General features: G+C 57.1%; 4 protein-coding genes across 4 annotated transcripts; 2 read left to right on the plus strand and 2 right to left on the minus strand.

Annotated features, from left to right (window-relative positions):
• Window positions 1-377: 377 nt before the first annotated feature.
• Window positions 378-5,354, minus strand: ETH_00018865 (uncharacterized protein; the record flags this gene model as incomplete). Its single annotated transcript, XM_013376357.1, has 10 exons — window positions 378-491; window positions 712-1,037; window positions 1,207-1,645; window positions 1,828-2,453; window positions 2,572-2,947; window positions 3,198-3,403; window positions 3,577-3,807; window positions 4,029-4,286; window positions 4,376-4,582; window positions 4,695-5,354. Coding segments are annotated over 10 exons (3,443 nt in total), but the record flags the coding sequence as incomplete, so codon positions are not given.
• A 1,570-nt stretch (window positions 5,355-6,924) lies between these two features.
• On the minus strand, window positions 6,925-9,629 carry ETH_00018870 (zinc finger (C3HC4 RING finger) protein, putative; the record flags this gene model as incomplete). Its single annotated transcript, XM_013376358.1, has 6 exons — window positions 6,925-7,060; window positions 7,481-7,972; window positions 8,269-8,332; window positions 8,634-8,686; window positions 8,809-8,921; window positions 9,144-9,629. 6 exons carry the CDS (start codon window positions 9,627-9,629, stop codon window positions 6,925-6,927), a joined length of 1,344 nt encoding a protein of 447 aa, XP_013231812.1.
• A 1,061-nt stretch (window positions 9,630-10,690) lies between these two features.
• ETH_00018875 (uncharacterized protein) lies at window positions 10,691-12,385 on the plus strand (the record flags this gene model as incomplete). Its single annotated transcript, XM_013376359.1, has 1 exon — window positions 10,691-12,385. One exon carries the CDS (start codon window positions 10,691-10,693, stop codon window positions 12,383-12,385), a length of 1,695 nt encoding a protein of 564 aa, XP_013231813.1.
• Window positions 12,386-14,976: 2,591 nt separating this feature from the next.
• On the plus strand, window positions 14,977-19,821 carry ETH_00018880 (uncharacterized protein; the record flags this gene model as incomplete). Its single annotated transcript, XM_013376360.1, has 2 exons — window positions 14,977-18,852; window positions 18,985-19,821. The coding sequence occupies 2 exons, from the start codon at window positions 14,977-14,979 to the stop codon at window positions 19,819-19,821; spliced, it is 4,713 nt and encodes a 1,570-aa protein (XP_013231814.1).
• Window positions 19,822-20,543: the final 722 nt, after the last annotated feature.

The raw sequence follows: 20,543 nt of genomic DNA on the forward strand, positions 1-20,543 counted from the left end.
AGTCAGAAGGAGCGGCCTCTTTTTCTGAGATGCTGCAGACACCCACACAACAAGCCTCCACCCCAAACCCTAAACCCTAAACCCTAAACCCTAGGAAGGGCAGAAGCAAGAAAATCAAAAGGCTTTTAGAGCCGCAAATGAAGGAAGAGAAGACAGCCAAAAAAGCAAATAAATGAGCTGCAGCAAAAAGAAACAAAAGAAGATTAAAAAAGATAAAAAATACAATAAAAAGAAATAAACAAAGAAGCAAAAAGAAAATAAACAAATAAATAAAATAACACAAAAGGAGAAGAAACTTAGGAGAGGACACGAGCGCTGAAGGCGCAGCAAAAGCCCTCGCCGCCCCCAAACCCTAAACCCTAAACCCTAAACCCTACATTTGTTTGATTTTGTCGTTTAAGGATTTTGTCTCAGCGCGCAGCCGCTCCACGTCCCGCAGCAAACTGGCGTTTGTTCTCACCAGCGACAAACTCTCCTCTTCCGCAGCAGATCTGCCCGCAAACCCTAAACCCTAAACCCTAAACCCTAAACCCTAAACCCTAGAGCCTACGGGAATTAGTTCTTAGCCCCAACACCTCCCAAGGCAGAGAGCCCAGTGGGCATGAACTGAGACCTTCACAAAAAAGGCTAAGACACCCTAAACCCTAAACCCTAAACCCTAAACCCTAAACCCTAATCTTTGCACCCTAGGCGCCTAGCCCTAGGGCGTACCGTGTGCTCTTGAGTTCAGCTCTGGTTGTATCAAGCTCCTTCTCGAGCGAGAGCAGCAGCAGCTGCTGCTGCTGCTGCTGCTGCTCGGCGCGCTGCAGCTGCTGCATGTCTGCTGTTCTCGCGTCAACCTCCCTTCGGTAACGAGCTTCTGCTGCTGCTGCTGCTTTCTTTTCCCTTTCGAGTTCTCCTTCCAGGTGCTGCAGCTGCTGCCGCAAGTTGTCAGTCGTTGCCGCTGCTGCTGCTGCGCTTGCTGCGGCGTCCTGCTGCTGCTGCTGCTGCTGCTTCAGCGCGGCCACGCTCGCCTCCAGCTGCCCGATTTGCAGTGTCTATACACCTCACACGCAGCAGCACCCCACATCAATCACCCACAAAACCCCCCGCAGCAGCAGCAGCAGCAACCTCAGCAGGCAAACAGCAATAGAAGCAGCAGCAGCAGCAGTAGCCTCAGCCTCAGGAGGCAAAGAGCAGCAGCAGCACCAGCAGAGGGAAACCCACCTTTTCGTTTACTAAAGTCTCCAGTTCTTGTTGCTTATCTTTTAACTGATTTACAGCATCTACTTTTTCTTCCAGCTGCTGCTGCAGCTGCTGCTGCTGCTCGTTGCTGCGGTGCTGCTGCTGCTGTGCCTCAACGGCAGCTTGCTGCCAGTGCTGCTTTAGGGCTTTGCAGCTCTCAAGTTCATCTTGAAGCTGCTGCAGCTGCTGCTGCAGCCCCTTTGCTGCTGCTGCTGCGTCAGGGCTGTCAGCTGCAGCAGCAGCGGCAGGCTGTCCGTCAGCAGCGCCCTGAGCAGCAGTCAAAGAACGGCTGCTGCTGCTGGTGCTGCTGCCGCTGCTGCTGCTCTCTAGGTAAGCGTTAGCCCGCTGCTGCAGCAACCAAATGACTTTCTCCTTCTCCTCCAGACGAACGCGCAGCTCCACGACCTGCTGTTCCAGCTGCCTGCAGCAGCAGCAGCAGCAACAACACACCAGCGCCACATATTTCAGACGAGGCAGCAGCAACACCACTGCATATATCACGTGCTCCTAGAAACACTGCCGCTGGTGCTGCTGCAGCTGTTGTGCTAAATCTGCTGCTGCTGCTGCTGCTGCTGCAGCTGCTGCAGGTGCTGCTGCTCTCACTGAACGCACCCCACAGTCGGTTTGATTTTCTGCAGCTCCTCTTTTGCTGCTGCTGCTGCTGCTCTGGCTTCGGCGTGCTGCGACTGCCTTTCTCTCAAGACATCGCTTAGGTTGGCCAGCTGCTGCTGCAGCTGCTGCGTGTCTTGTTTGTGCTGCTGCAGCAACGTTGCGTTCTGCTGCTGCTGCAGCTGCAGCTGCACCTGGAGGGAGGCGCAGCGCTCTTCGTGCTGCACGTCTGCTGCGGTGGCTTGCTGCTGCTGCTGCTGCAGCTGCTGCTGCAGCTCGACAAGCAGCAGCTCCTTGGAATGAAGAGCTTGCTGCTGCTGACTTGCTTCCCGCTGCTCCCGATGCTGCTGCTGTTTCAATGCATGCAGTTCCTCCTGCGATCTTTGTACTGCTTCTTCAAGTTCCCTGCAGCGCTGCTCCGCAAGGGAAGCCCTGCTGTTGGCTTGCTGCAGCAGCAGCTGCTGCTGCTGGAGCTGCTGCTGCAGTCGCGTGCACTCGCTCCGGAAGAAATCTGCTGTGGCCTTCTGCTCCGCCAGCTGCTGCTGCTGCTGCTGCGTCTCAGTCAGCAGTTTGCTGGTCTCCTGCTGCTCCACGCACAAAGTGGCAGCCACTTCCTGCATCTGCAGCAGCAGCGGCAAAAGCAGCAGCAGCAGAGGGGCATTCAAGCAGCAGCAGCAACGCTGCCAGCCCCACCAGCTGCAGCAGCAATAACAGCAGCAGCAGCAGCAAATTGCTTGCCTGAGTCACAAAACGTCTCATTTTGTCCTCAGCAGCTTCCAGCAGCTCAGCGACGTTGAGTTGCTGCTGCTGCTGCTGCTGCAGCTGCTGCTGCTGCGCTGCAGCTGGCTGCTGCTGGGCATCCTTTGGCTGCTGGGTCTCCGACCCGCCGCGCTGCAGGTCCTCTATTTGCTGCTGCAGCTGCTGCCGCTGGTCCAGCAGCCGCTCTACAGCAGCAGCAAGCTCTTTCCTGTCTGCCTGCACTTGCTGCAGCTGCTGCTGCAGCTCGCGCAGCTCGTGCTGCAGCTGCAGCTGCTCCTGCTCCTGCTGCTGCTGCTGCCGCTTCTCCTCAGCCTCCCGGTGCTCCGTTAGCTGCAGCAGCTGCAGCTTCAGGGCGCTGTAGCAAGCAGCAGCACAGAAGCCTCTGCAGCAAACAGTGCAGGGCAGCAGCAGCAGCAGCAAGGCAGCAGCAGCAACGGCAGCAGCAAAAAACGCAGCAGCGGCAGCAAACAAGGCAGTGGCAGAACCAACAGCAGCAAGCAAAGCAACAGCAGCAGCAAGCAAAACAGTAGCAGCAAACAAGACAGCAGCGGCAACAAAAGCAGCAAACAAATCAGCAGCAGCAGCAGCAGCAGCACTCTGCGGACTTGGAGCGCCCCAAGAGCGTTTGATAGTCCAGCTGCGTTGCTGATGCATGTTGCTGCTCGGTTCCCGAGCTTGCTGCTGCAGCTGCAGCATCTTGCTGCTGCTGATGTCGCAGACGCTGCAGCTCCCAAGCAGCAGCAGCAACTTGCTGCAGCAGCTCGTCGTTGCGGTGGATATACCGCCGGGCCTCTTCTTCCTTTTCGCGGTACTGCAGCAGCAGCAGCAGCAACACCAGCAGCAACAGCAGCATCATGAGCATCCGAAGCACATGTTAGCTGCAGTAGCATGACAGCAGCGCCCAGACTGCTGCTGATGTAACACCTGCAACAGCAGCAGCAGCAGCATCTACTGCTGCTGCTGCTGCAGCAAGAATTCCCTTACTTCGGATTCTAGGATCTGAATCTGCTGGCTTTTCTTTTTGTCCTGTTGCAGCAGCTGCTGCATGCAGCACTCTTGCTCGGCCTGCAGCTGCATTTGCTTCTGCAGCTCAGTTTGCTGCCGCTGCAGCTGCAGCTGCATCTGCTGCTGCCGCTGCTGCAGCTGCTCTGCTGCAGCCTTCCAGGCTTCCGCTTTCTGTGTCTGCTGCTGCAGCTGCTCCTTCAGTCCATTGCACTGCAGCAGCAACAGAGCAGCAGCAAAATGCGCCGCCGCAGCATAATGACTCGCAGCAGCAGCTGCAGCAGCAGCAGCACGACGAGCAGCAGCAGCAAGTTCTATGCCCGCCGAGATCTCAAACCGCAGCAGCAGGGCAGAATAAAAACATCAACACGCAGAAGCAGCAGCAGTAGCAGCAGCAGCAGCAGCAAGAGCAGCAGCAGTAGCAGCGAGCGTACTTGGTGAGACTTGGCGTCGAGCTGCACCAGCAGCTTTATCGCAAGGTCCATTGGCTGCTGCTGCTGCTGCTGCTGGTCAGCCATTTTCTGCAGCTGCAGCTGCGCCTCTTCCTCAGTCATGCCGGTTTGCTGGTGCTGCTGCTGCTGCTGCTGCTGCTGCTGCTGCTGCTTCTCGTTCCCACTGCTCGCCGTTGCTGCAGCTTCCGCTGCAGCTGTACGCTCTCGTGCTTGCTTCAATTCCGCTTCTCTTGCTGCTGCCTGCAGCAGCAGCAGCAGCAGCAGCAGCAACAGCAGCAGCCCATGAGGTATGCAGCGAGGGCTCGAGACAGCCAAGAGCAGTAACCCACCTCCTGCAGCAGCTGCTGCTTCTGCTGCTGCAGCTCGTCAATCACTTGTTGCTGCGCTGCAGCAACTGTATCCTTCTGCTGCAGCAGCTTCTCCCTCATGTCCAGCAGCTCCTGCTGCAGGCGCTGCTTCTCTGCAGCAGCAGCAGCGTCGAGCTCTTGCTGCTGCTGCAGGCAGGCGTACTTGCGCTGCAGCTGCTGCAGCATGGTCTGCAGCAGCAGAAGCAGCAGCAGAGGAGAAACACAGACTTGCTGCAGAAGCTGCTCGCAGCAGCAGCGGCTGCTGCTGTATCTACCGGTGCTGCTCTTGCGGGCAGCTTACGTGGAGCTCGTCATACTTTTGCTGCTGCTGCTGCTGCTGCTGCTGCTGTAGCTCCCTCTGCTGCTGCTCTGCTGCTTTCGCTGCGGTGCATTCTCGGGTGGCTTGCTGCAGCTCCTGCTGCAGCTGCTGCTCCTTCTCGTGTCTGTCTTCGAGCTGCTGCTGCAGCAGCTGCTGCGCCGCCTCAGCTGCTTCCAGCCGCCGCCGCAGCAAACTGGCATTTCCCTCAGCAACAGTTGCTGTTGCTGCTGCAGCAAGAGCCTGTCGTTCTGCTGCTAGCCGGGCTATTCTCTCAGAAGTGAGGGAGTCCAGCAGCGAGTTTTGCTGCAGCAGCAGCTTGTCGTTCTTGCACTGCAGCTCTGCAGCAGCAAGATCGCCTTTTTGCTGCTGCTGCTGCTGCTGCTCGGCCTCCGTCTGCTGCTCCAGATCTCCGGGCGACGGCCGCTGCTCGCTCTGCGGCTGACTTTGCTGCTGCTGCTGCTGCTCCTGCTGCTGCTGCTGCCCTAGCTGCGCAGCAGATGCAGCTGCGCTGCTGGGAGGAGGAGAAGTGTCTTCATGGTCCTGCTGTGACTGCTGCTGCTGTTGCGGTTGCTGCTGCTGCGGCGGCTGAGTCGACTGCTGCTGCTGCTGGTGCTGCTGGGGATCCTCTTCCGGAGTCCTCATTTTGCTGCAGGAGGAGCCCAGGCACCGCACTAAAGGGTACACAGAGGGCTGCAGTTTGTGTCACTCGCTGCTGCTGGTGCTGCTGCTGCTCGCGGCGGTCTGCTGCTCCTACAAAGAGAAGCCTGCTGCTGCAGCAGAGTGTGTTGCAGCTGCGGCCTAAGAGGCAGCAGCAACACGCAGCCGGAGAGCGAAAAGTGCAAATTAAAAAACTGCTGCTGTTCTGCTTTAGCAGCAGCAGCAGCAGCATCTCGGGACCAGTGCATGCAGCCGCACAGCCCCTGTAGGCTGCGGTGGGGTGTACGTACACCCCAGCGGCTGCAGGCAACTAAAACGGAAAGCTCTTTTTTGTTGCTTTCGGAGAAGTAGAACTTGCTGAGGTGCTTGCTGTCCGGAAAAGCAGGAGCAGCAGCAGCAGCAGCATTACCAGCAGCAGCAGGCGTCTTGGCCAGGAGCCGCCGTTGCTACTGCTGCTGCTGCTGCTGCCAGCTGTACACCTGCGATGAGCCTCTCTGCTGCTGTTATAGTGACTCCAGTGCTGCTGCAGCTGCAGCATGGCTTGTGCTCCTGCTGCTGCTTGTGCAGCGGTGCCGTCGCAGCCGCCGCCGCTGCTGTAGAGCTGCTGCCGGAACCGCTGCTGCTGCTGCTGCTGTAGCTTCTGCGTTTGCGTATCAGTACAGTCTCGTGTCTGTATCTGCTGTCTGCATATACTATGTACATCATTTGCTGCTGCTTGCTGCTGCCAAACCATACACACGAAACTCGCCCTAGCTTCTGCCGTGCCTCGCTCTCCTGTGCTGCAGCAGCTGCTGCAGGCAGCTGCTGCCTACCCTGCTGCTGCTGCTGCTGCTGGTTGCTATTCGCTGCAGTAGATTTCAGCTGGCTGGAGGGCTAGCAGCAAAAAGTTCCCAGGGCAACTCCCCGAACAGACAATGAAGACAACCTGCAGCTAGCCGCAGCTAGCTACAGCTAGCCACAGCTAGGTACAGCTAGCCACAGCTAGTTACAGCTAGCTGCGGCAAGCTACAGCTAGCTGCGGCTAGCTACAGCAAACTACGCCTAGCCAGAGCTAGCCACGGCTAGCTGTACCCTGCCACAGCTAGCCACTGCTACCTACAGCTAGCTGCAGCTAGCTGCATCTAGCTGCTGCTAAACACAGCTCGCCTCAGCTAGCTGCAGCTGGCTGTGGCTAGCTGTAGCTAGCTGCGGCTAGCTGTAGCTAGCTGCGCCAGCTGCAGAGTCGAATCAGTTCAGGGGCTGTCCGCGCGCAGCTGCAGCAAGGCTGCAGCCGCTGCAATGACGTCAAGTGCTGCAGCAGAAGCTGCAGCAGCAGCAGCAGCAGGAACACATGCTGCAGCCCAAACAGCAGCAGCAACAGAATAACTTATCCTGTAGGCACGCTGTGCAAAGTAGGAGTGGCAGTAGAGGCCGAACACTTTAGGGCGGTTCATGCTGCTGCTGCTGCTGTCGTAGCAGCAGCAACAACAGCAGCAGCAGCCTTTAGCTGCTGCAGGCGCTGCATTGGCTTTTTGTTCACAGAGCGGCTTCTTGTTCGCAGAAGCCAACGTCACTGTTACTGCTGCTGCTGCCTTCCCTGCTCCTGCTGCTTCTGTTCTTGCTGCTGCTGCTGCAGCTGGTACTGCAGCAGCAAGTCCTCCGAGCTCTCATAGTGCCGCAGCGGCAGCAGATGCTGCGCCGGGCAGGCGGCCCTGCAGCAGCAACAGCAGCAGCAGCAACAGCAGCCCCAGCAGCAACAGCACTAGTAGTTTGGGGAGCCTTGTGCAGGCAGCAGGATGCTAACTCTGTGCAGCAGCGGCAGCAACTGCAGCAGCAGCAGCTGCTGCAGCAGCTGCAGCAGACTAACGAACCATACAGATATGACATCTACACCAAAAGATTCGCCAGGCTAGCTGTGGCTGGCTGCGGCTAGCTGCAGCTAGCTGTGCCTTTCTGTGGCTAGCTGCAGCTAGCTCCGTCTGGGTGTGGCTAGCTGCAGCCAGCTAGCTGCAGCTAGCTGCAGCTAGCTGTAGCTAGCTGTAGCTAGCTGGGGCTGGCTGCTGTGCACTTTGGTCTCTGTGTGGCCCTAAGCCTCATTTATTGTCTTTTGCTGCTTCGCTTCTTTGGCTCACCGGCAGACGGGGCAGGTTGGCTGCTGCTGCTGCTGCTGGTGCCGCTCCTGCTGCTGCTGCTGCTGACACCACTTGCTGATGCAAGACCAGCAGAAGATGTGCCCGCAGGCAGCTGCAGTCGGGACGCAGCAAAAGCTCTGGCAAAATAAACAAACCAAAGTGCTGCTGTTGTTGCTGCTGCTGCTGCCGCTGGTGCTGCTGCTGCTGTTGCTGCTGGTGTTGCTGCTGCTGCTGGGCGCGTCGGCCTCCTCGGGTGGCTGCGTCCCGTCCCCTCCCTCGCTGCTGCTGCTGCCAGCAGCAGCAGCAGCAACTGCAGCAGCAGCTTCTTTGTTTAAGTCCTGCCGAGCCTTTTGCTTCTTAAACATATTAAACAAAGAGTGAATAACCAGCAAACTCTGCAGCAGCAGCACTGCAGCAAAACCCCTCATGTAAACAGCAGCAGCACGCGAAACCAGGCCTCCGTACAGCCGGAAAAGGCGGCGCTGCAGCAGCCTGCAGCAGCAGCAGCAGCAGCAGCAGCAGCAGCGCAAGGCAGCTGTCAGGCTGTTGCTCAAACGGCAGCCAGAAGCAAATGAGCTGCTGCTGCTGTGGCAGCAGCAGCAAAAACAAGAGCTACTCTGCAACTGCAGCACCAACAACATCAAGCTGCTGCTAAAGGAAGCAGCAGCAGTGAAGCAGCTACACGATGTAACAATCAAAAGCCGCAGCTTCAAGCGCAGCAGCAGCACCAGCAGCACCAGCAGCAGAGGCGGCGGCGGCGGCAGCAGCAGCAGCAGCAGCAAACTTGCCTCTGCGAAAAATGCAAAAATCTCCCGTCCCAGAAGAAGAGCGCCAAGTGAAAGCGCCGCAGAACTGCAAATAAGCAGCAGCAGCAGCAGCAGCAACAGCAGCAACAGTGGAAAGCACAGCAAAGCAGCAACAGCAGCAGCAGGGGCAGCAACAGTGGAAAGAAGAGCAGAGCAGCAGCAGCAGCAACAGCGGAAAACAGAGCGAAGCAGCAGCAGCAGCGAGACGAATAACAGCACCAATCACATAACAGTCCCACGCAGATAGCAGCAGAGACTGCTGCAAAGATGCAACAGCAGCTGCTGCAACAGCAGCAGCAACAGCAGCAGCAGAATTGAAAATAAGAACTCCATTGCACGCGACTCACGCGCAAGAAAATCATCGATTGCTGCAGCAGTCGGCGGAGACGTCCCAAAAGCCCTAAAGGCAGCAGCAGCAGCAGCAGCAGCAGCAGCGCAGTGAGCAGCAGGCACATCGCAATCAGGAGAGCAGCTAGACGTTTGAAGGCTAGCAGCAGCAGCAGCAGCAGCAGCAGCACACACCTGCAAATGTTCGCAATGAGAGCCGCAGTAGCAGCAAAAGGGATCGAGCGCAGCACCGCAGCCCACAGCAGCAGCAAACGGCCACGCATGCCGCCGTAGCAAGGCGAGCCAACCTGCAGCAGCAGCAGCAACAGCAGCAGCAGCAGCAACATCAACAGCAGCAGCAGCAGCTATTTCAGCAGCAGCGGTGCGGCGTTTTGGGAAGGCAGTAATAAGGCAGCGCCGCTTCCCTGCGAGCCACTGCAGCAGCAGCAGCTGCTGCAGGTACTGCTACGAGAAGCAGCAGCAAGCAGCAAAGCAACAAAACTAGCAGCAGCAGCAGCAGCAGCAAGTACCGCTCTCAGTTCACAGTATTCTTCCCCCAGGGACTGCTGGCCGCGGCCCCCCAAAGAAGCTGTGAAGTACAGCATCTGCACCAGGGCCCTTGCTGCGTGCTGCTGCTGCTGCAGCAGCAGAAACAGATCTGCTGCTGCAGCGTTAACGCATCGCAGCCAACGATTCCATGACAGCAAACTGCTGCCGCTGCTGCTGCTGCTGCTAGATGGGGCCTGAGCAGCCGGCGCCTGAGCGGCGTCGGCGCTGCTGCTGCTGCTGCTGCTTCTCCCTGTAGAGGACGCACTCTGTCTTCTCAGCCTCTCTCCCTGCGAAGGCAGCAGCAGCTGCTGCAGCTGCTGCAGCAGCTGCTGCAGCTGCTGCGCGTAGACCCGGCAGTAGAAGTCGTCCTTCTGTGCAGCACGCAGCAGCTCCAGGTGAGATGCAGCAGCACCCAGAGTCCCGCAGCCGCTGCTGCTGCCCGCGCTGCTGCTGCCGGAGACCGCCATCGTGCTGCTGCTGTTGCTGCTGCTGCTGTTGCTGCTGCCGTTGTTGCTGCTGCTCGGTAGCTAAGCTCTCAGCGAGCGTTTTCCTCGCTGCACCCGCTATTACAGCGGCTGTCTGGGAGCCGTGGAGTAAGCCGGTGTTGATGCACTTTGTGCTGCTGCTGCTGCTGCTGCTGCTGTTGCTGCTGCCGTCGCTTGTAGCTGTGCTGTCGCCATTACGCGGTCAGCTGCGCCGCGTCGCCTTTCGACACAAGCTGCAGCAGCAGCAGCAAGTTAATTCAGCAAAATATTTATTCTTAGTGGATAATGCCTTCGCCTGTTTTGCCGCTGCGGCGGAGCAGCAGCAGCTGCTGCTGCTGCCACAGCTGCTGCTGCCGCCGTCTTGGGGAGATGTCTGCTGCTGTTGCCGCAGCAAAACAGAATGGCAGTTTTCAAAGTTAAAACATAATGCTAATAAAGCAAACGGGCCCTTACGGCATGCAACAGCAGCAGCTGCTGCCGTTGTTTCGTTGCTGTCGGGGCTGTAGTTTTGCTCGGTAGCAGCAGCAGCAGCAGCAACTTTGAGAAGAGCTCAACCAGCACCTGTCTAAACCAAAGACTATAAAATAGTTCTTCTTCCAGTCCATTTGTGCGAATTTCATAATGCTCCTCGCCTTATTGCTGCTGCCATAGCTGCTGCTGTCGCTGCCGCTGCTGACGCTGCAGCAGCAGCAGCTTCCAGACTTTTGCAACTTCCTGCCATTGTGGCGCCTTCTCTATACAGGGCTCTGGCAAGCTGCTGCAGCAGCAGGGGGCCTCTCACTGACAAAAGGAGAGCAGCTGCGGCGGTGCTGCTGCAGCAATTCTGCTCGGCCCAGCCCCAGCAGCAACAGCAGCAGCAACAGCGGCAGGAAGTTCCATCGGGTTCTAGGTAGGTATTCTTGGTCCATTGGTCCCCTGCGCTGCTGCCTTGCGTCCGCTGCAGCAGCAACAGCAACGACAAACGCTGCTGCTGCAGCTGCCGCCGCGTCGGCAGCAGCAGCAGCAGCCACCACCGCCGCAGAGGCAGCAGAAGCAGCAGCAAGATGGAGCAGCAAACTGAGCAGCAGCAGCAGCAGCAGCCACTGCCCCTGCCGTGGGTGCAGTACGAAACTGTGGACGGAAAAGCTTATTATTATAATCAGCTGACGCAGCAAACTCAGTGGGAAAGGCCCACGCCGGATGCTGCTGCAGATATATCTGCTGTTGCTGCTGCTGCTGCTGCTGCGGCCGGTTCAGCTGAAGATGATGGAGCCTTCATGACGCCTGTTTTCACGAGCACGGCCATCGGCACCAGCAGCAGCAGCAGCAGCAGCAGCAGGCCGAAGCAGCAAGGGCTGATGCTGTCGCTTAGTGGCACGCCGGGCGCTGCAGCAGCAACAGCATCATCCTACGGCAGCAGCAGCAGCAGCAGAACACTGAGCGAAGCAGGACACGAAGTTACAATGGGGAAGCTGGATGCAGCAGCAAAGGGAGACCTGTTGTGGGGCGGGCAGCAGCAACTTGCTGCAGGAGCAGCAGCAGCAGATCTGCAGCAGCAGCAGCAGCAGAAGTGGTGGTGCTGCTTCCCTTTTGCTGCTGCGCAGCGGCTGTTTGACGTAGATGCTAATCAAGTCGTGATGCGCGTGCATGCGGTGCTGCCAATAAGCCTCCCCGGCAGCAGCAGCAGCAGCAGCAGCAGCAGCAGCAACAGCGGCAGCGAGAAGGACAACATGCTGCAGCAACCTGACTTGTACGGCCCTGTGTGGATAGCAGCAACTTTGTCTCTCTTGATTTTTATTTGTGGCTCTCTCCCGCTGCTGCTGCTGCCTTCTGGAGGAGGAGCAGCAGCAGAAGATCCCGAAGCAGCAGCAGCAGTGGCAGCAGCAGAAGCAGCAGCTGGCCTCAAACTTCTAACCTTCGCAGGTGCTGCTGCTTACGGTGCTGTTGCTGCACCCCCTGCTTTTGGCTGGCTGCTGCAGCTGCTGCAGCGCTACAGCAGCAACAGCAGGGATGCCCAGCTGCCGCAGCAGCACCAGCAGCAGCAGCAGCAGGAAGTAGGCCTTGTCCAGCTGATTTGTTTACAGGGCTACGCAGCAGCAGCAGCAGCCCCAGTTGTGCTGCTTCTCTCAGTGACACAGCTGCTGCCAGGAGCTGCTGCTAGCAGCATTAGGTGGCTTGCTGCTGCTGCAGCTGCTGCTGTTGCTGCTCGCTTCATTCGGCAGCAGCTGCAGCAGCTGCTACTCCCAAGGCACAAGAAGCAGCTGCTGCTGCTGCTGCTGCTCCTTGGGCAGGTTGCTTTGCTGCTGGTTGTTGTGTTTGCTGCTCCGCATTACCCCAGCACGCTGTTCAGGCAGCAGCAGCAGCAGCAGCAGCCAGAAGCAATTGTTTCGCCTTCGCTGCCTGAACTGCAGGAGCAGCAGCAGCAAACCGATTCAGCAGCAGCTGCTGCAGAGCAAGCACTTTCTAGCAGCAGCTCCTTTGACAGCAATGATCGGCAGCAGCAGCAGCAGCAGCATACAGACGCAGCGAGCGCCGACGCTCCAGCAGCAGCTGCAGCAGCAACAGGAGCTGCTGCAGAAGCTCCATCAGCAGCAGCAGCAGCGGAACCTGCAGCACCACCACCAGGTGCAGCGGCGCCTGCAGCAGCAGCAGCCCCTGCAACAGCAGCGACGCCTGCAGCAGCAGCAGCGCCTGTAGCAGCAGAATCCTCGACAGCAGCAGCAGAGCAAAGCGCTGCTATCAGCTCTCCAACGCCATAGCCCTGACTGGCCAGCGCCATGGCTAGCTAGCCAGCTGGCTAGCCGGCTAGCTAGTCAGCTAGCCAGCCAGATAGCTGGCCAGCTAGCTAGCCAGCTAGCCGGCTAGCTGCCCATATTGCCAGCCATATTAGCTAGCCAGCTAGCTAGTTTGTTGGCTAGCTAGGCTTTCCCCGCCTGCATTGCCAGCTAGGCAGCTAGTTAGCGGCTTTACCGTTTTCCTGGCTAGCTAGCTAGCTAGCTAGCTGATTGAGTGACTGGTTAGCTGGCTGGCTAGCTGGCTGGCTAGCTGGGCTAGCTGGGCTAGCTGGCTGGCTAGCTGGCAAGCAAAGGCAGGCGACCCTGTTTGCTGCCACAGTCTTGTTTGCTGCAGCTACGTTCCTAGGTAGCTAGCTACATGCCTATTTAACTACCTAACTAGCTAGCTAGCTAGCTGGCTAGCTAGCCAGCTAGGCAGTTGCCCACTGGGCTTGCTGGTTAGCTGAGGAGCTGGGCACGTAGCTAGTTTGCCAGCTAGCTAGCTAGCTAGAGAGCTAGCTAGCTAGCTAGACAGCTAACTGGCTAGCCAGTACAACATGCAGAAGCAGTTGAAGGTTTTTGCTGCTGTAAAATAGCCAGAAAAGGTGGGGGGTATGACAGCAGCTAGCTGCAGCTAGCCACAGCTAGCCGCAGCTATCCACAGCTAGCCACTGTGAGCAGCTGCAAATGTCAAGGATCAGCTGCATGCAGTGGGCAGAGCTGGAAGCAGAAACCACGGAAGCTGCAGCGGGAAGGCTGTGGCAGTGGCAGCAGCCACAGCAGCAGCAGCAGCAGCACGGCAGCGGCCGCTGCAGTTACAGCACTTGCTGCTGCCATGTGGCCCGGCAAGTTGCCAGCACGCCTTAGCCGCAGCGGCCACAGCAGCAGGATCGGTGGGGACGTCTGCAGCAGCAGCCGCTGCTGCTGCCGTAGCAGCAGCAGCAGCAGCAGCAGCTGGATGGGTTCAAATGCATTGAACTGCCGGTTCTAATGCACATTTATACATTTATAATTGCAATTATATTTTTATTTATATTTATAATTTTATTCATATTTATATTTGTGATTATATTTATAATTATAATTATAAGTATGTTTGTAATTATATTTGTGGATTTGTAAATGACAATGGCGCTTCCGTCTGTGTCTTCGCAGATGGTGGCTGTCTATACACTAGAATGTTTGTTTTTCTATTCTTTTAGAGCACTTAATTAAATCAAATTAATTATTAATAAAGATGTATATTTAAGTGGCGAGTGATGGCAGCAAAGTTATCCTAAAGAAGCAATGAAAAAGCAGATTGTAGACAAATCCAAGGGAGAGTTTGCTGCGGCTGCTCTACTGTACTGTCTGCTGCAGCTCTGCTGCTGCAGGCTTTGAGGGCAGCAGGGGCCCCAGCGGCGGGGGGGATTGGGGTTTCCTGTTGCTGCTGCTGCTGCTGCTGCTTCTCAATCGCAGGAAGCTGCAGTACAGCAGCAGGGAACGAGCCCTAGCTGCTGCCGCCAGCGCATTGCAGAGCCTGCTGCCTGTTGCAGCGCAGTAAAGCACTGCAGCAGCAGCAACAGCCAAGCCGAAAAACCTGGGGGCTGTGGCTTGGCCCAAACCCTGCACGAAAAGCCGTGCAGCCAAATGCTGCTGCAGCGGCCATTTGGCCTCGGGGTGGTTTTTAGAACATCTTCGACCCCCAGTGAATGAATTTACATTAATATGCAGTTATTATATATATATATATACAAATATATATATATGTGAATTTCAGTTATATATATATATGCATTTATATATATATATATATATATATATATATATATATATATTTATATATATATATTTATATACATTTATATACATTTATATATATAGCGTATATATATAAATATATGTCTATATATATTTGCTTCTGTATATGGTTTTGTGCTCGAGTGGTTTTGACTCTCAGATAGCATCTGTGTGTGCGCACACTCTCAAAGTGCCTTAGTTGTAAACATGATGTGCAATTGAAAACAAATACATACAGTATTAATATTTATATTTATATATTTATATATCATCTATATATTTATATATAAATATATTTATATGTTTACTGGTAAATTCACGTAAATATGTGCAAATATATTCCGTACACGAGCTGCTTGCGCAGGCAGCAGCGGGTCACTGTGAGCAGCAAAGGAAATGCGACCTCCCCGCTTGGGTTTGCAGGTTTTTGGCTCCTTTTCTTGGTTTAAAATGTAACATAAAATACAAAAAAGAGTGATAATTGACTCAGGGATTAAAAATCTTGAAAAAGGACCTGTGGGCATGCATGCACGCCAGCTCCATGCCGCAGATCTGGTGCTGCTGCTGCTGCTCTGCAGCGCATGCAGCCCCACGGAAACCTCGGGACTAATTCCATTGATTTTGCCCCGAAGATTGGACCATTTTGGGTTTTGTGGTCCAGAGGCTCGCCGTCAAACTCAGTGGCAGCAGAAGGAAGGCAGCAGCAGAAGGGGCAGCACCTGCAGCAGCTGCTGCAGACTTCGTGCTGCTGTGACATAGCTGCTGCCACCGAGTGAGTGGCGAAAAAACGAGCACACATGGGAGAACGAGATGTGGTAGAAGCAGCAGCAACAGCAGCTGCATCAGGAGTAGCAGCAGGTGCTGCTGCTCCTGCTACTGCTCCTGCTGCTCCTGCTGCTCCCAGGTTTTCTCCCTGCAACCTGCAGCAAAATCCGTGGGTCTCTTGGAGGTGCTTCTTAGACGCCTGCAGCTCTCTGCTTTCACACGAAACCTCCGCGTGCCGCTGCACATGCAGCAGCGGTAGCAGCAGCAGCAGCACCAACAGCAACGGCAGCACCAACAGCAGCAGCGCCAGTAGCAAACGCGCATGCAGCCGCATTTCCTCAAGCTCTTCTGAGACTAATTTAGCTGCTCCAGATTTAAGGCCTCTAAAGCGCCACAGAAGATGCAGCAACAACAGTGGCGATTGCGGCTGCGACAGCAGCGACGGCAGCAGCAGCAGCAGCGGCTGCTGCTGCTGCTGCACGGACGCAGATTCCCTGCAAAGTAGCTCGGGCTCTGTCTTGAAGCAGGAGGAGACTTCCATCTGCAGCAGCAGCAGCAACGTGTGCAGCAGCAAGAGGAGCATTTTTCGCGGCAGCAGCCACGGTAGCGGCAGCAGCAGCAGCAGCAGCAGCAGCAGTGAGAATCTGCGACGCCGCCTGCTGTACGCGTGGGCGTGTCTGTACACCTGGCGTGCTGCTGACAGCCGGCTGCCTGCAGCAGCAGAGCTGTCGCTGCAGCTGCTGGAGGTTTTCTTATCAGACCCCTGCTTCTTCCCCCGCAGCAACAGCAGCAGCAGCAGCAGCAGCAGCGCGCTGCTGCGGCACGCGTACGGGCTGGTGCTGGTGCGGCACGTGAACACCGTGGTGGATGCAGCACAGAGCGGAGCTTTTGCTGCTGCTGTTGCTGCTGTTGCTGCTCGAGTTGGTTTGGATTCTGAATTGGTGCAGCTGCGGCACGAAGCAACTCACCACAGTCTGCCTTCGCTGCAGCAGCTGAGGGAAGCTGCTGCTGCTGCGCTGCAGCAGCTGCTGCTCACCTACTGGGGCCCGCAGCAGGACAGGCTCAGGGCCCTTCTCTTCTCCTGCTACAGCAGCAGCAGCAACAGCAGCAGCAACAGTAGCAAGCCGCCGGGCAGCCACGCGCTCGCGGAGCTGACTGAACAGCAGCAGCAGCAGCAGCAGCAGCAGCAGCAATGTAAGATGCCGCACAGCCTCTGTGTTGTTGCTGCAGCGGTTGCTAGGGCCTCTGCGGTTCCGCCACTGCTGCATGCGCTGCAGCAGGCGCACGCAAGTTTGCTGCTGCATACCGTCAGCAGCAGCAGCAACAGCAGCAGCAGCAAAAAGGTTGCTAAGCAGCATGAAGCACCAGTACTGCAGCAGATACCGAAGAAGTGGCGCATGCGTCATCTCTCTAGCCCGTTTGCGGCTGCGCTGCTGGAGCAGCAACAGCAACAGCAGCAGCAGCAGCAGCAGCCGCGACAGCAGCCGCAGCTGCAGCAGCAAACACAGCAGCAGGAGCAAGCAAGGGCGGCTGCTGCACTGTGCGCCTCCCGGCTTATAGGCGTTTGGCGCCGCAGGTGGGAGAAAGCCGCCGCGAGCAGCAGCACCAGCAGCACCAGCTGCAGCAGCAGCAGCAGCAGCAAGTGGAGCAGCAGCAGCAAGTGCAGCAGCAGCAAACGCAATAGCAGCAGCAAAGAAGAGCTGACGGCCTCCCAAGGTGGAAAATCTGCAACAAAGGCGGCACCTGCTGCTACAGAATGCCGAAGGAGTGCGGTGCAGCAGCAGCAGCAACAGCAGCAGCAGCAGCAGCAGCAACAGGAAAAGCAACAGCTACTGGAGGAGGAGGGCTTGGCAGGCCAGCTAGTTGACTGGGCTGTTGCTGCTGTTGTTGCAGATGGTGCTGCAGCAAAGTCAATGCATCTGCTGCAGGAGAAAGATGACAGCGAGCTGCTGCTGCTATCATTTGCTGCTGAGTGCTGCTGCTGCTGCTTCAGCCCGCAGCAGCATCCAGGGATGTTGCTGCTGCTGCTGCGGCTCATCACTGCAGCAACACCTCTTTTTGCTTCGAAGCTGCTTTTGCTGCTGCTCGCCATCGGCACTGCAGCAGCCGACTCTCTCAGCAGTAGTGACACTGGCAGTGCTGCTGCTGCTGCTGCTGCTACAGCACCTGCTAATCAGCCAGCAGCAACAACAGCAGCAACAGCAGCAGCAGGATGGAGCAAACAGAGATATGCAGAACGATTGATGCGGTGGGTACTGCTGCTGCACAAGAAAGGAGCAGCAAAAGAGCTGCTGCTGTCGCTGCGGCGGCGGACACGAATTTGCTGCAGCATAAGCAGCAGCAGCAGTAGCAGCACCAGTTTGTGCTGCTGCACCGCATGCGTAGAAGAGCTGCTGCTGCTGACCAGCAGCAACGTCCGGCAGTGGCTGCTGCTGCTCTCGGGAGGGTTGTCGCTTGCAGGTGCTGCTGCACTGCAGCAGCAACAGCGGCAGCCGCTGCTGCTGCAAGAAGTTGCAGCAGCAGCGGTGCATTTCCACTGCAACGATTTGCTGCTACGGCGGCATGTGGCCAGAAGCAGCAGCAGAAGCAGCAGCAGCAGCAGACCTGAGGCAAACGGCTGCAGCTCTTTGACAGATGATGCAGCATCAAGAGGAGTAGCAGCAAGGTCACCGAGTACCGCAAGTGCTGCTGCTGCTCCTGCTGCTGCTGCTGTTGCCGCTGCTGCTGCTGCTCCTGGCGTTGTTGCTGTCAACGGCAGCGAATTCTGCTCCTGGGTTTATGGAGACTTTTGCGGGCTGATGCCTTCTGCTGCTATTTTTGACCCTGCAGCGGTGCTAGTGCTGCTGCAGCAAGTGGCGCTGCAGCAGCAACAGCAGCAGCAGCAGCAGCAGGACCACGAGCAGCAGCAGCAAGAGGTAGTGCGAGAGCGGCAGCAGCAAAAGGCTGCAGATCTCCCGTGTCTGCAGCTGCTGGCTGAGCGGCGCATGGCGACTGCCTGGTGTGCTGTGGGGCAGCAGTTTGCTGCTGCTGCTGCTGCTGCATGCGCGAGCCACGCTGTTGCCGCCCTAGGAATTCTTTCAGCTGCTGCCTCTGCTGCCGCTGCTGTCCAGGAGCAGCAGCAGCACCGTCGCCTCCAGCAGCAGCAGCAGGCTATATCAACGCCTGCTGACACTGGGGTAGCAGCAGCAGCAGAAGCGCCCCCATCACCAGATGGTGGGGCAGTTGTTCAGTCTGCAGCAGGTTCTGATGCAGCAGCAGCAGCAGCTGCATCTACTGCTGCTGCTGCTGCTCCTGTTGTCTCCCTGCACTGGATGACAGCGGCGCTGCTGCAGCAGGAGGAGGAAGAGTTCGCTGCGAGCTTCCTTGCTGCTCCGCCGCTGCCGAGCCGGCAGCAGCAGCAGCGACGGCAGCAGCTGCAGCAGCAGCTGCAGCAGCGGCAGCAGCAGCCGCTCCATGCAGATACATTGTTTTCTGTATGCTCTGCAGTGACGGAGTTTGCTGCCAGTGCTAGTGTGGCTGGAGATGCTGCTGCAGCGCCTGCTGCAGCTGCTGCTCTCACTCCGCATCTGCTGCAGCAGCTGCGTATACACTGCAGCTGCGCATACACCGCATTTGCTGCAGCAAATATGGCAGCGAGACGGCTGCAGCAGCTGCTGCCAGCGGGCGCAGCGGCAGCAGCAACTTCCGGTGTAGCAGCGGCAGCAGCGAACAACTTGCTGCTGCTGAAGGACTGCAACCGTGAACCCAGCAGCAGCTTTGCAGCATACGCAGCAGTAGAAAAGGAATTGGTCCATGCAGCAGCAGAAGCAGCAGCAACTACTGCTGCTGCTGCTACTGCCGCCAAGCATGAAACTGCAGCAGCAGCTCCAGTGCAGGTGCTACAGCCATCTCCCTATGTTTTAGAAAAGGTAGGCTATTTCTGCTGCTGCTGCTGCTGCTACGTCTGCAACATGGGAGTTTGCTCGACTTGTGAGCTGTTGGTGCACTGTCTGTGTCATTTGGAGTTGTATATGCTGCTGCTGCTGCTGCTTGTGTTGCAGCTGCTGCGCCACACCTTCACCTGCGACGGGGTGGGAGCCCCACAGCAAGCTGCGGATACACTCCATTTGCTGCTGCGTGCTGCGGCGCCATTGGAACAGTGCAGAAGAAAGTTCTCACGTGCTGCAGCAGGAGCAGCTCCCGCTGCTGCAGCAACGGATGCAGCAGCAGCTGCAGCTGGTGCAGCAGGAGCAGCCCCCGCTGCTGCAGCAACGGATGCAGCAGCAGTTGCATCTGGCGCAGCAGGAGCAGCTCCCGCTGCTGCAGCAACAGGTGCAGCAGTAGCCGCATCTGCTGCAGCGGGAGCAGCTGCCGCTACTGTAGCAACAGGTGCAGCAGCAGCTGCTTCTGCTGCGGCAGCAGCTGCCGCTGATGTAGAAACAGGTGCAGCAGCGGCTGCTTCTGCTGCAGCAGAAGCAGCTGCCATTGCTGCTGGCGGCGGGTATTCAATTGCTGCACCAGCTGAGGTTGACGCAGCAGCAGCAGCAGCACTCAAGTCCGTTAGATCAACAGCAATTTCTGCTGCTGCAGTGCCGTGTGCCCCGACAGCAGCCTGCCGTAAGTCCGACTCGCTAGAAAATACGCAGCAGCAGCAGCAGCAACATAGTGAACAGCTGCAGGAATTGGAGCAGCAGCCCAATCATCAGCAACAGCAACACCAACAAATGGCCCAGCAGCAGCAACAGCAGCAGGAGCATATTGACTTTCTTTCTTTGCTGCTGCAACCATCGGCACCTCGCCGACCTCGCAACGCTGCAAAACTGCGGGAAGAGCAGCTGCTGTTGCAGCAGCAGCAGCAGCAAAACCAGGTTTTTTGGCTTGAACCATTTGAATTGTGAGGTTACTGAATTGTGGGGTTTATCATGAACAGCAACTAATGCGCGTCTTTCCATTGCTGCGTTTTCTTCTGCTCCGTCTCTGTCTTACTGTGCTGCTGCTGCTGCTGCTGCCTGTGCTGCTGCTGCTGCTGTCTCAATGTGCTCCGTGGGTCTCTTCGTGTCGCCCGCAGCCCCTTGGCAACAAGGAGGGGCAGAAGAGTTTGCTGCACCTTGAGTAGCCAGCCAGCTGAGTGCAGCTAGCTAGCGACGCGAGCTAGCTAGCTAGACAATGCTGCTGCCCGCGCTTTGCATGCGCCTAGCTGTGCTCTGCCTCTTGGCTAGCTAGCTAGCTAGCTAGCTAGCCACTTCGCTGCGTAGCTAGCTAGCTAGCCACGCAGCTAGAAGCGTCCAGAGGATGCAGTGCCGCTTCCAGATTCCGTGTAACGTAGCAGCTTCTGCTGCTGCTATCCAAGCGGCAGCAGCAGCAGCAGCAGCACTAGCAGCAGCTTAATCAGTAATTGCGCTCTTAGTGCGTGGACTTGTCGCTTGCCAAGACCCTTAAAATGGACTGGGGCAGGTCGCCGCTAGCTAGCCAATCCGTTGGCTAGCTAGCTAGCTAAAAAACCACCGGCTACACCAAGTGCAGCCCAGCCGGTCACACCAGCGTGTGGCTGAGTGGCTAGCCCATTAGATAGCCAGCAGCTAGCTAGCTCCTCAGCTAGCTAACTAGCTCCTCAGCTCGC

The sequence above is a fragment of the Eimeria tenella genome, genomic scaffold (assembly GCF_000499545.2).
Source record: "Eimeria tenella Houghton genomic scaffold, Eth_scaff34, whole genome shotgun sequence".
Lineage (NCBI taxonomy): Eukaryota > Apicomplexa > Conoidasida > Eucoccidiorida > Eimeriidae > Eimeria > Eimeria tenella.